Source organism: Grus americana, chromosome 12 (genome assembly GCF_028858705.1).
Source record: "Grus americana isolate bGruAme1 chromosome 12, bGruAme1.mat, whole genome shotgun sequence".
Classification (NCBI taxonomy): domain Eukaryota; kingdom Metazoa; phylum Chordata; class Aves; order Gruiformes; family Gruidae; genus Grus; species Grus americana.
In genome coordinates, this window is record NC_072863.1 from 19,543,852 (window position 1) to 19,556,699 (window position 12,848).

The window sequence follows — 12,848 nt, forward strand, 5'->3', positions numbered from 1 at the left end:
TGGTTTGATTAGCAATAATAAGGGGTATCACCTATAGTGAATGCAATTCTTGTAGCATTAAAAGCTAGGTTGTTAGTCCATGAGCTTTTATGCTACGCTGCATTTTCTCACCTTGACAGCCTATGTGAAGAACCCATAACCAAACAGTGTGACATCAGAAATGGAGAGTTGATGATAAATGGAATAGAAACATGGTGAAGGAAAAACCAGACAAAATATGTAAACAGAAAGAACAAGAATACAAAAGAAATTAATGATTCAGAGAGACAACAGCTGCAAAAAACTTCATCATTTGGAGCTTATCATCCTAGCAATGGGAGGTTTTTAAAAACAGTTGAAGGAAAATCATATATGGCATACAGTCCAAAAATGTAAAACAATAGAGAGGCAAAAGGAATGTTAACGTTAAAATAACTTTAAAACTCTATGATTTTCATCTCAAGTAACGTTACAACATTTGATGTCACTGTGCTCCAGCACTGCCATTCTGCATGTCAGAACAGATAAGTTGTCACAGACCATTACTAATTACCAGGTGTAACCTACCAATTACTTGGTTCTCAAGTCTTGCATATACTGTTATCACAAAACACTTTAGTCAGTGCAGCTTGAGAGATACTGCTGTACTCAAGAGGCGGGTTTTTTTCCCCTTAAAGCGAAGGGGAATAAATTTCTCTTCTGCCCCAGCAAAGAGAAAAGACAGAGAAGACCAAGTGCTTGTTCTGAGAAAGCCAACAGTTTCTCAGTCTATCAAAGTCACATTTCAAGCGACCGCATATATTAGAAATTAATTGTCATGAAAATGGGAAACGAAGATTAGTTAATGATACAGCCAGCATGTAAGAGCAGAGATGTTAAAAATATCAAGATGTTTACGATGTTTACGATGCTTTCTCCTATCTTTCTGCTGTATTATAGCCTCGGGGCAACATTTTGAGGCAGGAGTTGTCCAGCAGTCAGAGGCAAATGGCCCAAATTCTGCCCTCTATTAGCCCGAGGTAGGAGCTCACTCCTAAAAAATGCCAAATCTCTCCCAGACTTCCACAACATTGCAGTGTTCAGCTTAGCTACTTGTCTTCATTTGAAGACATTACATACCTGGTGCTCCTACAAGGCCAACTGATCCCAAGGGTCCTGGTTTTCCCTTAATGCCAAAAGGACCTCCAGGACCAGGAGGTCCCCGTAATCCAGGGACACCTGAATAGCCTGGATTACCCTGTTCGCCTTTAATACCTAGGAGGCCTGGTCTTCCGTCTATCCCTGGGAACAGAGAGGTGAAAGGTTACAGAACAAATAAAACAAAATTCACACTTCTAATTAAGAATGTGTTTTAACGAAAGCTTTTGAGTTGCATTAGATTCTAAGAGAAAACCAGCAAATAGCCACCTGTGAGCAGCTTAGAGGACTGCTAATGCTAACACAGTATCTTAAAGAGATTGGAAAGAGGAGAGATTTTTGAAAGAGAAACAGTTTAATCTTCCCAGATACAAGCAGTATCAGTGCTTACCTTTTGGTCCTGGAAATCCAAGATCACCTGTAAGCCCTTTATCACCTGGGAGTCCAGGTCGGCCACGCTCTCCCAGGGCTCCACTCTCAGCACCAAATACATCCCCAGGAGCTCCTTTCATTCCAGCTAAGCCCGAAGCACCCATTTTCCCAGGCAAACCATCTGTTCCATCCAGTCCTGGAAGTCCTTGTGACCCTTGCTCTCCTCGAGGCCCAGGGAAGCCTTAAAGAGAAAACCAGTAAATGTCACTCAGCAGAAGTACATAACATATGTTTCCAACAGCATCTCTAACAAAGTCAACATTTTAAAAATGTCTATGCAATGAAAAGCTTTTTGGGAAGTTGCAGAATGTTTCAGTACTGAATTAGAAACAATAATTGATGACAGAAAGTGATGAAACTGTTTAAAATATTGTGGGTTTTTTTGTGTTTTGGGTTTTTTTTTTTAAAGAAAAGAATACTTAATGAGTATCTGGGAGCTGCAGCTAGTCACAGCTTTACAAGCTTGGCTTCACTAGATGGCAGATTAGGCAAAAGGACAAAAAAAGGAGGAAGATGGCCATTTCGGGCTACAGACAGGCAGCACTTCACTACCAGTATCAACCACAAAAGCTGCAGAGATGTTATATTCATCACACTTTTCTTACTCTGTCCTCTATGTCAGACAACTTCTGGCACTGTGGGGCAGAAGACACTGGCAGCCTTGGTACAAGGAGGACTGGAAAGTACAGTCCCTGTACCAAGCAGACACTCAACTGCACTGATGTGTGGATGTGTCACACTGCTCAGGGGTTACGTTGTGAAATCAGTGATCCCATAAAGATGACATCCCTCCTTAATTTAATGAAAGCACAAGATATTTCTTCAGCCATATCCAGAGAAACCTAGCTTTAGGAATCTTCCCTCACCAGCTCTGCTTCTTGCTCTCTATTTACACAACCATCAGAAATTCCCACAGCTAAAATGAGTTCAAACACTGTGTACACTGTGCCTTTACCAGAGTACCACATGGCTTAAAACAAGTTTTACACTAAACTTGTAGTTAACCTAAACTGTAACAAAGCACATGATGATGGTCTCTGGAGAAACAAATGGTGTCAGTTGTCCTCTTTTCTTCCAGCAGGAGTATATTATTATAGGCAGGTATAAGTATCTTGAACATTTCTTTTGTTTTCTTCCAAGCTGCCACCATTTGCTTGCAGACATTGCATTTGGAAGGAGCACAATGGAGCTCTCAGTGGAGCATTATGAATGTACCAGACGGAAAAGGGGACAACTCTTTTGATAAAATATTGTACACATTAATCAGACAATAAAAAGAACTCCAGTAACTTCCCTCTTACCAGGTTCCCCTTGCAATCCTATTTTTCCTGGAGACCCTGGCTGTCCTTTTGACCCATGTAATCCAGGTTGGCCTGGAATGCCAGGAAAACCTTTGCTGCCTTTGGGACCTAAGGAAAAAAAAATAATAAATAATATTAATGAATGAATAGTGGAAGACAAAAACACAGCATGAGAAAAAAGGGTCAGATCTTTTCTGCAAAGCTAGTGCTGAAAACACTCGCTGGATACACAGATTAAGCTAAATAAAGTCTTAAAGCTATGGCTGTTTCATCAGCTACATAAACACAGGAGGAGAGGGTTTGTGTTCAGAGGCTACTTGAAAGAGAAAAAATGGTGCAGTCATCAGGATTCTCCAGGGGATTTAAGCCTAGTGTCTGAAAAAAGAAAGAACATTGCTCTGCCAGTTAACTCTCTGGAATAACTATCACTCAGAGGAGATTAATTAGCAGGTATTATCTTCCTTGAGGAATAAGTGCTTCTTGGTAGTCTGCCAGTGCATTACAATCAGCTTGTCTCCCTACCTGGCAATCCTGGAAAGCCGGGAGTCCCTGGGGGCCCATACGCTCCAGGAACTATGCAGGGCAAGGTGATACCTGAAACAAAGAAACACTGAGGTTGCACACAGCCTCTTTCAGAGGGACGGTCAGAAGAGGAACATTTAGTATCCAGATGTTTTTTACAGGACATATCATAAGTGACCGTGAGTGAATTTATGCACATCAAACACTGCTGACTTCTCAAATATGTGATGTTAAAGACAAGAAAAGGCATTCAGAGCCCGGAGATTGTCTAATTTCATCCCTACTAATGACTTACTGCATGACCAGTAAAAGGTACTGCTGTGGACTCCATGGCTTCCGCTCACCAACTGGTCCTCCTTATGGTAGGGGCTATGCAACAGGCATCAAAAAGGCAGTCTAAGACTCAGAGAGCTTAAGGTCCAGGCTGAGAGCTTTCAAAGTCAGTGGGCGCTGACAGGTGTTCCTAACTTTTAAAAATTCAGGATGTTTCTCAGCTGTATATAAACAGTTTGAAATACTAAAATAAATGTGCATGTGCAAGATAAAAAACATATCTAGGGAATACTGGCAGGTGTTTAAAAAAACCCTGTCACACAAGAGTTCAGGCCAGAGAGATGCCTGCATGGAGGGTGGAATAGCAAGGATTTTTTATTTCAGCCTTACTCTCCAACTGCTTCTTCTACAGTCTGGCAGTCTAAGAAATAACCACATGGCTTAAAAGCTTATTAGCAGCAAACAAGACTCAGCAATTGTAAAGCTCTTTGACTGACCTCCACCTCTCAAAAAAAGGCTCTGTTTGTACTAGCAATCCCTCTTCAGCGGAATGAACTTTATGTGGCATTATCAGAGTTGCTAGCACACCAGTTTTACCTGAAAGATCTCAAAAACTTCCAACATTCCTCCTTGTAGGTCACTGACAATTTGAAGTCACATTCACACAACCACAGAAATTATTGTCACAAAAACTAATTCAAGACTTTCCAACTCCAGAAATGCTTCCAGTTATTTTAGGAGGAGTCTGTGCTAGAACTATAGAATTAGCTCCTTGTATACTTTCTAAAAATGAAAATCTAAAGGACTTTAAAAGCTATTTAGTGAGAGACATTACCTACAAAAGATGGCTACTAAAGCAAATTTGGGGAAGAGATGTGGTTTTTTCATTACTCTGAACACTTTTATAGGCACAGAGAAACAGCTGCCTAACTGCACTGATGCCCAATACTTGCTAATTCAAATCTGGCATCAACTACAAGGCTGATTAAGGATGAGATAATCAGGTATCACAGATATATTGTTTCTCATTACCTCACAATTCTCTTTGCAGGATCCTTCTATTCAAGCTCCATTCCCAGACTAACAAGCCAAATTTACTCATCAGCCATTCAAAAGCACTCCAAATTGTGACTGCTTTCAGTCCTGAGGAGGTAATCCGGTCTAAATCAGGCAACACTGGAAGTATTTCTTCCAGCACAGCAATACAAGTTAAATGCTTTTTTTCAGAAAAGATTAACATTTTCACACAACTAACAAGTTTTATTAACAAAAGACCCTGAGTCAAACTATTTCCTGGGTAAATCCAATCAAATCCGTGGACTTCTGTATGGATAACAAGTATGGCTCTTTGCTTCTGACATTGACAGTGGGAATAGGGGTCTCAAAATGACATCATTGTCATCACATCATGCATTATCATGCAGCTGGGAACGAGAGGAAGCACAGCCCCCCAGGGTGTCTAATCTACTGACATATTGAGATGCTATGCAAATCCTGAAGGAAACATCAGAACATTTTCTACTTTGATGTGAGAGAACCAAAGGTCCGTTCTCAATTCATTACTCGTATCTTGATGTCAGGCATTCACTGATAGCAAAATTCATTTAAAAATGACTACACTCACGATAACATATCTACACAGAGTTGTAATAACACTTCCATTCTTACACAAAGCCAGAGAGTGCTCTATTTTCATCTGTGACAGCAATTCATCCTTATAGTCAGCACTAGCTTTAAGAACAGAGGTTCAAAACTAAAATACCCGTGATCCGATTTATGCTTCGACTGGATATGGGCACTAAATACCATGATTGCAAGATGTAACACACACATTGCTGCCTGCACCTGGGTACACTTTGACAAGGCATTCTTTTGATAAAGTAAAAGTTAAATGGTAAGGACACAAAATAAAAATTCTAGTTCTGGTCTTCTGCAATCCTATGTGAGCCTGATGCTGAATGCTTTATCAAATAAAAAGTTGAGGTCCATCATCTCGGGGACATTTTCTTCTCCCACATAGTACAATAAAGAATGACATTTTTCAAAAAGCAAGTATTCGGGGCAGCAACTGGCATGGAAAGGGAAGTTTAATACTGTTGCATTCACATAACATGGCTTTAAGGACAGTTGTGAGTTTTCAAAACCAACTCTGTACAACAGCATATTCTGTATTTTATGTTATTAGCCAGCAGTAGAATACTTGAACCACAGATATTTCATGTGAGGATAACTGAAAAGCAAATAGGACTGTTTCTGTCTGTGTTTTGCAAAATGATGTAAGCAAGGCTTAGTGTAAAAATTACGTAAGCAAAACCTAGTGTTCCCCAGCTACTTAATACCCTACATTAACATATATTGTTTACATAATAATATCCCAGTATCAAGGAAATGAAACAATTACGAAACCATCACGGTATCAGGCATAAAAGCAAAATATAGGCAATTCCAACATATTTGAGTAATCTCGTAATACCGGGTAAAAATCAGTCTAGCTTTTTATAAAATAGTGAGTTAGACTTTTCCAAAGCAAGACTGTTTCACCCTGTTTTACTGCACATGGCATGAACTCAAGCAAAATTCCTCAGTAGTGTCTTTGTCATGGTAAATTCAGCAGGTCAGTCTCCTTTTACACGTCTTTCCTCATTTTCAGAATAAGGCCTTTCAGTCTGGGCAGTATAAGAAATGATTATTTCTTCTACCCACACACATTTCTTCAATATTAGATGAAAATTACTACATCAAAGAGTCTTTTAATGTATGCAAATTATTGCCTAGTATGGAGGGAATGATGCATTCACAAGTTTTCTTACACATCTCTATGGAGGTGCAAACTGAACTGGCTAATGACTTGTTCACACTTTCCCACATATTTTGACTATAGATATTCTTCTACAAAGGACCGTTCGTTGTTAGCAAAGCTTTGATGTAGCATTCGTAATAAGCTGGCTTCTGATGTGCTCCGCAGAATATCTAGAGTTCACATCATGCACAGAGCATTTTACTTTTACTGATCTTACAATGCAATTTTAATTTAGTGGATTTTGTAAGAGACAATTTACCAAAGATGTAAGCATTCATAGCTATGAATTAGCAAAGCTTTTAGCATTTAGCATGTGACTTGAATTGGAAAAAAAGCTTATGCAGACTGTTCCAGGGGGACATTAATGCTAGCTGTCTCCTCAACCCATAACAACAACTCAGCATGACACTGATGTGAGGTAACACACCATCCGGCACGTCTGTGCAACCTTCCCAGTGCTATTCTGGCCTAGCTCTCACCTCCCTCTGGGTTTAAGATTCCTCTGCCAACTCCTCATACTGCAGTGGTCTTACCACCAAGGTTTTTGAACTCAGAACATCAGTTTATCAGTCCAGAAACCTATGCAACAATATTATGCCTGCAAATATATTACTGATTCTGCGTTATTGATATTGACAGAATTACAAACCTAGAAGCCCAAGTATACACAGAATGGAAGATATACTGAAAATCAGCAGCGGCAAAGATAAAATACTGTTTATCTTAAATTATATTTAAATGGCTGACATGGAATCAAGACATTGAGACTAGCTCTCTGCAGTCATGTTGTTATGAAAACATTTTTCATAAATGTTTAGACATACGACTTTCCATGTAACTCACTTTGAACCCTGAGAATGAACATAAAACTTCATACATGAAACCTTATCAGACTTCTATTTACTGACTTTATCACTTGTCAGTATGGTATGCTTTAGGTACATATAATGACATACCAACTGAGCCAAACTGTAGCACCTCAGGAAAGCAAACAGACCAGAGCTAGTGACCCCAGTCATAACTGAACTCCCTACCTGATTGTCACGACAATGTCTTATTCAACAATGCCTGTTCGTACATACAATGTACTAAAGTTTCTTCTTTTAAAAAAATCTGGAGCTCCTCTTATTGCAATACTAGTAATAGTTCTGAAAACTGATGCAGAAGTCTCAGATACCAGTGAGTTACTATTTTTACCTGGACAATGAAGCATGCTGTGCTTTTTAAAAACCTCGTTTTATCAACCTTCCTAACTACCTTTGTTGTAAAATGGTTCTGCAGCAATAGTCAGTGAGTAGCTCCATCCAACACTCTTAGTATTTGAGCATTACTTGAGTATTTGTTGTATATTATCTGTGTCCTCCTGAGCATGACGACTTGAGAAAGCTGTGACTGCTGTGTGAGATCTGGTGAGCCCACAAACAAGTTTCAATTAATTTAAAGAGCAATTTTTAATCTAGTACAATCTTCTGGCCTGGCTACAAGCACAGCAGTAAGGTGAGTGCCATTTGACTTGTAGCAGCTTTGCACCTTTTCAAAGTAAGAGCAGAGCCAGCAACACCTACCTGGAGGGCCTGGAAGACCTGCTTGGCCTGGAAACCCATCCATTCCCGGGTCACCTGGTGGCCCACGAACTCCACTAGGACCTGGATATCCAACGCCAGGAGAACCAGTTTCTCCACGATGGCCCTTGGAGCCACGTAATCCTGGCAGCCCTTTTTCACCTGGGAAACCTAGCCCACCATCACCCTGTGCACAGCAATGACAATTACAGTGGAAAATTAAAGAGATGTAGAAAGAATATACACCACTATCATTATAACAAATGTGTTTGATCGGTTCTGTGAAAGGTTCAGATGGGCCTGGAAAGGTACATGGAAACCACTGTAAATTATCCATCATTAGTTCAACATGCAGGAAAACTCAGTGACTATTAAAAAGAATATTTTATGTTGTGTTTGCCAAAAATAAATATTACATATTCTAAAAGACATTTACTTTCTTTTTAATTAAAAAGATTCTGCTGTGATTTTTCTATTCCAAGATTTGACTCATAATTATGCCTACAGTCTTTTTTATCTTTTAGGACACAACATAAAACAGCATTAGGGTCCATCCCACTACTGGAAGTTTATCTTTCGACTGGGTAGCCAGAGGCATAATGAGTGCCAATTATTAATCCTGACCAAGATAAATTTGTGCTGAGGGACTATGAGCTTTTTATGTATTTGGAGACTTATCACAGGGCTAATCAGGACTAGTTAGCCAGGCCTTTGTATTGTCTTTGGTCCTTATTCCAATCCTGAAGCACTGCTGCTAAATTAATCTGAACTTACTGGAGGGCCTGGTGGGCCTGGCAAACCTGGAAGTCCATCCCTGCCAGGGGTTCCTGGGATGCCCGAAGGTCCTCTGGGTGCTGTCGCACCACGGTCCCCACGAGCACCCCTGCCTGTTGCGTAGGATGAATCCCCTTTTTCTCCCTTAAGGCCTGGAAGACCTTGCTGACCATCCGAAGCCTACAGACCAAAAGATAAAAAAACAGGAATATGAACATGCAGAGAAAAGCCTTTGCTTCTTAAAAATGTCATATGAGGACAGGACACAATGACTGGAGCTAGAAAAAATATCCAAAGGGTTTCCTATTGTATACATTACCCTAAAAAAAGACAAAAGAGGAGGTTTGATTATTTCCAAATGTTTCAATCAAGTCACTACAGCTTTAAAGTGGCAAGCCAAACCTTGGTATATAGCATATAGTGACAGCAATCTTGGATGGCATCTGGGAACATTACATCACTCATGATGTAACAGGGCCCAAGTATTGAGTCTTCTTCCCTGTTTCTCGGGGTGCTGCTTTTACTGACACCGACAAAGATACTCTGAAGACAAAAGATCGGTATCTTTATGGACTACGATTTTCAAAAGTAAATACTGCCAATGAACAAAGCTCAGCACTTTGGAAAATCCTGTTTGTTATGGTTGCTGTTTCATAAAAAACACAGCTCAACTCTCACTAATGTATTTAGCACACAGCAGTTGAGAAGGAGACTGCGTCTATGGCACAGTTTTAATAGATATGAGCAATGATATGGAAAGATCTCACCATTCGATTTTTTCAGGTCTTCTCTCCATGCAGATGTATATCTGCATCCATGTATGCCTACAGCCAAGAAGCCCTGGGATGAATAATTGTTACTGTTTTTCTCTTGACTGCTAAACGTGCTGTTCTCAGAATTTAAGAACCCTTTCTTCTCCCATTTTTTTACAGGTGATAATTTCTCTACTTTCAGCTTCTTTTCACAGATCAGTTTCTGGATTGCCGTTTTTCTTTTTAATTGAAACAAGTAGAAGAAATTAGGAAAAAAAAAGTGTTCTACTTCCACTACAATCAACACCAGCAATTGCACATGGGCACTTTTTCTGCTTTAATTCATGACAACCAATACAAACTCTTCCTGCCTTACCGGAGGACCTCGCAGTCCTGGTGCGCCCACAGTGCCTGGGTCTCCACCAATGCCCTTAATCCCAGGCACACCAGGGCTTCCCGATGGACCTGGTGGACCTGAGATGCCTTTTAGACCAGCTCTTGTAACTCCTCCATCACAAGCACAATCACCTGCCTCTCCTGGAAAATATAGTCAACACTCCAAACTCAGTTTCATTTGATAAAGACCCTTTTCAGTTGCAAGAACTCCAAAAGCAGTATTTCATTCAATTAGGACAAAGCCATTCTCATATGATTTGATTTTTGTGCCTACTCTGCTCAGGTGATGTGAGTGTCAAGCAAGTGGAGGTCAGGTTTTGTCCAGGTTAATTTCTATGCAATGCCCATCACCAAATTACCATGAGTACTGTGAACTTCAGCACTTTTTGGCTTCTTCCCAAAGGTTTAGACTCTCTAAACAGACAGTGTTAGGAGAGTTTTAGGACAGAAATCTTGTGCTTTTTTTAAAGAGATAGTTATATGTCAGAGAAAGCAAATCCATGCTCCCACTCACAGTAGGTTACAGTGACCCTCAGCTGGATATCTTTATATTTCTCGGAATCGTAACTGGCCATGGATCCAAACAATTACAAAGCACAGTGATGTCTGCGTCATCATGGCTTTTGCTGCTGGTTCTGTCACAAACTAAGACCCAAATTCTCATCATTTTTATCACAGAGGAAAATATAATTAAGTTTCTCTGTCATTTCCAGCATATAGTGCAAAAAGCAGTGAACAAGATTTTTATTTCTAAGTCTCATTACATCTTATGACTTTAAAGTACAACTTACTTAGCTAATTTTCTGGGTATGAGACATTTATCTGCTGAGCCTGAGCAGAGTAGGAAGTAGGAAATAGGATTTTACTGGCAGTGCTGGGCACAACTCTCTCTAAATTGTAAAGGCTGTTGGCTCCTTTAATCCATCTCAAACTCCTGTGATTTATCATAAAAACACTTCCACTTCATCCCTTAGGATATTAAGCATGTCTAAATGTCTTTTTGAGGGCCAATGACTGCTAAAAGGCTCTCCCAACACAAGAGTCAATTACCTTTGTACCCTTTTGGACCCAAAGCTCCCGGCAGCCCTCTTTGTCCAGGCTCCCCTGGGGCCCCAGTCCTTCCATCCAGGATCGTGTCTGAGGGGAATGAAGGGCCTATATGCAGAAAGAAGGCAAGCAAAATTCATGTGAAGGCTAGATTTCCAGCTCATTAATTAATTACAACATCAGTTATGCAACTGACAGAAATGGCACCGGATCAAACTGCAACTTTGGAAGTTACACAAGGAGATGGAACTTGGTTGGCATCACAGGCTGCAGTCCTCTGCCACATGTTTGCTCTAGCTCCTCATACAGAAAAGCAAAAGCTCTCACAATGGGGATGCAGCAGAGATTCATTCCTTTACTGCTCTACAGTGGCACTTTTTCAAAGACTTAACAGTTGGCTGAAGAACTAACCAAACTGCGAACAGGTTGTATGAAGAACGGCAAATTACTTGGTTCATGGCAGATGTGCCTTTATGCTCTGAGAGAAGCTGAGACTCATATAGATAAAAGTTGAAGGGACAAATCAATGTATTGGTGATTGCGATGACTGGCTATTGCCAGTTGTTGGCACAGAAGCTATCACATACAAGTAGTGCCGCTGCTGCTGCTGCTGGCATGGTAGAGTCATCCCCAGGGCTACCTGTCTTCTGCAGAGCTTCCTGACTTCTCATTAAGTTGCTGCAGCTCAGGAAAGAGACTAAATAACAAAAAGGTTAAGGGGACTTTCCCTGTCCCTCACTTTATAACTGCAGGATTATTTTCTACATCTCTTTATATGCTGAATAGAATGAAACATGAGCTGACAGAAACAGCAGCGGAAAGTGATCTAACAATCTAAAACTACTGTGTCTGAAAACCCTTCCCCTCAGTGACAACAGTAAGATGGAGTGCTGACCAGCACTCGTCTGATGTTCCATGGAAACAAACTGCAACCATCAGCTAAAAACAGCTACAAGAGCTTTACAGACGCTGCAGAAAAATGAGCCAAGTTTGACTTGCAAACAGTTATTGGTAAGAGAGCACTTATATCTTCTCCACAGAAAATCATTTCATCAGACCATGCTCATTGGCTCCATCACTGGAGTGTGCCCTGCTCAATTCAAAACCAGAACAGGCTGTTTGAACTTAGTGTATGGCAGAATGGTAAAACATAAGGTTTGTGTAAAATCAGCTCTTTTCATGTAATACTCAATTTCTGAGGAAAACAAAACAATGCATAATTAATCCAATCAGGCAATCCGTACAAATGAATATGTAAAAATAAAATCACACTTCCTTAGGTCTAAAAACTCTTCAGGCATCCTATTGGACTCCTGGTATCCAAAATACCTAACTCATGAGACTAGACATTTACCCCAGGTTCCCATAAAGTCATGGGCTACACTTTATCTAAGCCAGTAGGAGCCTAGCCTAGAACTTCAAAGTCCTCTGTGTCATAAATTGTGTCCACACAAGCTTGCGCTTCAGTCTCTCAGGCTACCACTCTAACAATAATTAGCTGTATTTTCTTACTTCAGAGGGGTGGCTGCTGATATATATATTTAAGGTTGTGAGTTACAATCACAATGAGGTGTCAAACAAACATTTAAGATCTACAGATCTTTCTTTGCCAGTCCTCAATGGCAAAGAAATAAATATATAAATGATTATTTGTTTTGTTTCACTCTGAATCCAATATAAAAATAGATGTTAAAAATATACATACGTGGCGAACCAGGCAAACCCGGTGCTCCTGGCAGACCCGGTAAACCATCTCTGCCGGGAGTGCCTGGTAATCCAATCGTTGCTCTTCCTGGTTCTCCCACTTCACCCTTCACGCCTGGAATACCTGGAGATCCTCCAGGGCCCATTCCATCTAGACAACAATGACACA

The 12,848-nt window shown here is 40.4% G+C and overlaps 1 protein-coding gene across 5 annotated transcripts in view; it reads right to left on the reverse strand.

Moving 5' to 3' along the window:
* COL4A6 (collagen type IV alpha 6 chain) overlaps positions 1–12,848 on the reverse strand; it is a 137,317-nt gene that overhangs the window by 16,685 nt on the left and 107,784 nt on the right. For all 5 annotated transcript variants that reach the window (XM_054839500.1, XM_054839499.1, XM_054839498.1 and 2 more), the window contains 9 exons: positions 12,681–12,830; positions 10,979–11,083; positions 9,909–10,069; positions 8,781–8,960; positions 8,010–8,193; positions 3,372–3,443; positions 2,850–2,957; positions 1,508–1,729; positions 1,099–1,260 (listed from right to left, as the gene is read on the reverse strand). In XM_054839500.1, the coding sequence (XP_054695475.1) occupies positions 1,099–1,260; positions 1,508–1,729; positions 2,850–2,957; positions 3,372–3,443; positions 8,010–8,193; positions 8,781–8,960; positions 9,909–10,069; positions 10,979–11,083; positions 12,681–12,830 (1,344 nt within the window). The remainder of the gene's footprint in view (positions 1–1,098; positions 1,261–1,507; positions 1,730–2,849; positions 2,958–3,371; positions 3,444–8,009; positions 8,194–8,780; positions 8,961–9,908; positions 10,070–10,978; positions 11,084–12,680; positions 12,831–12,848) is intronic.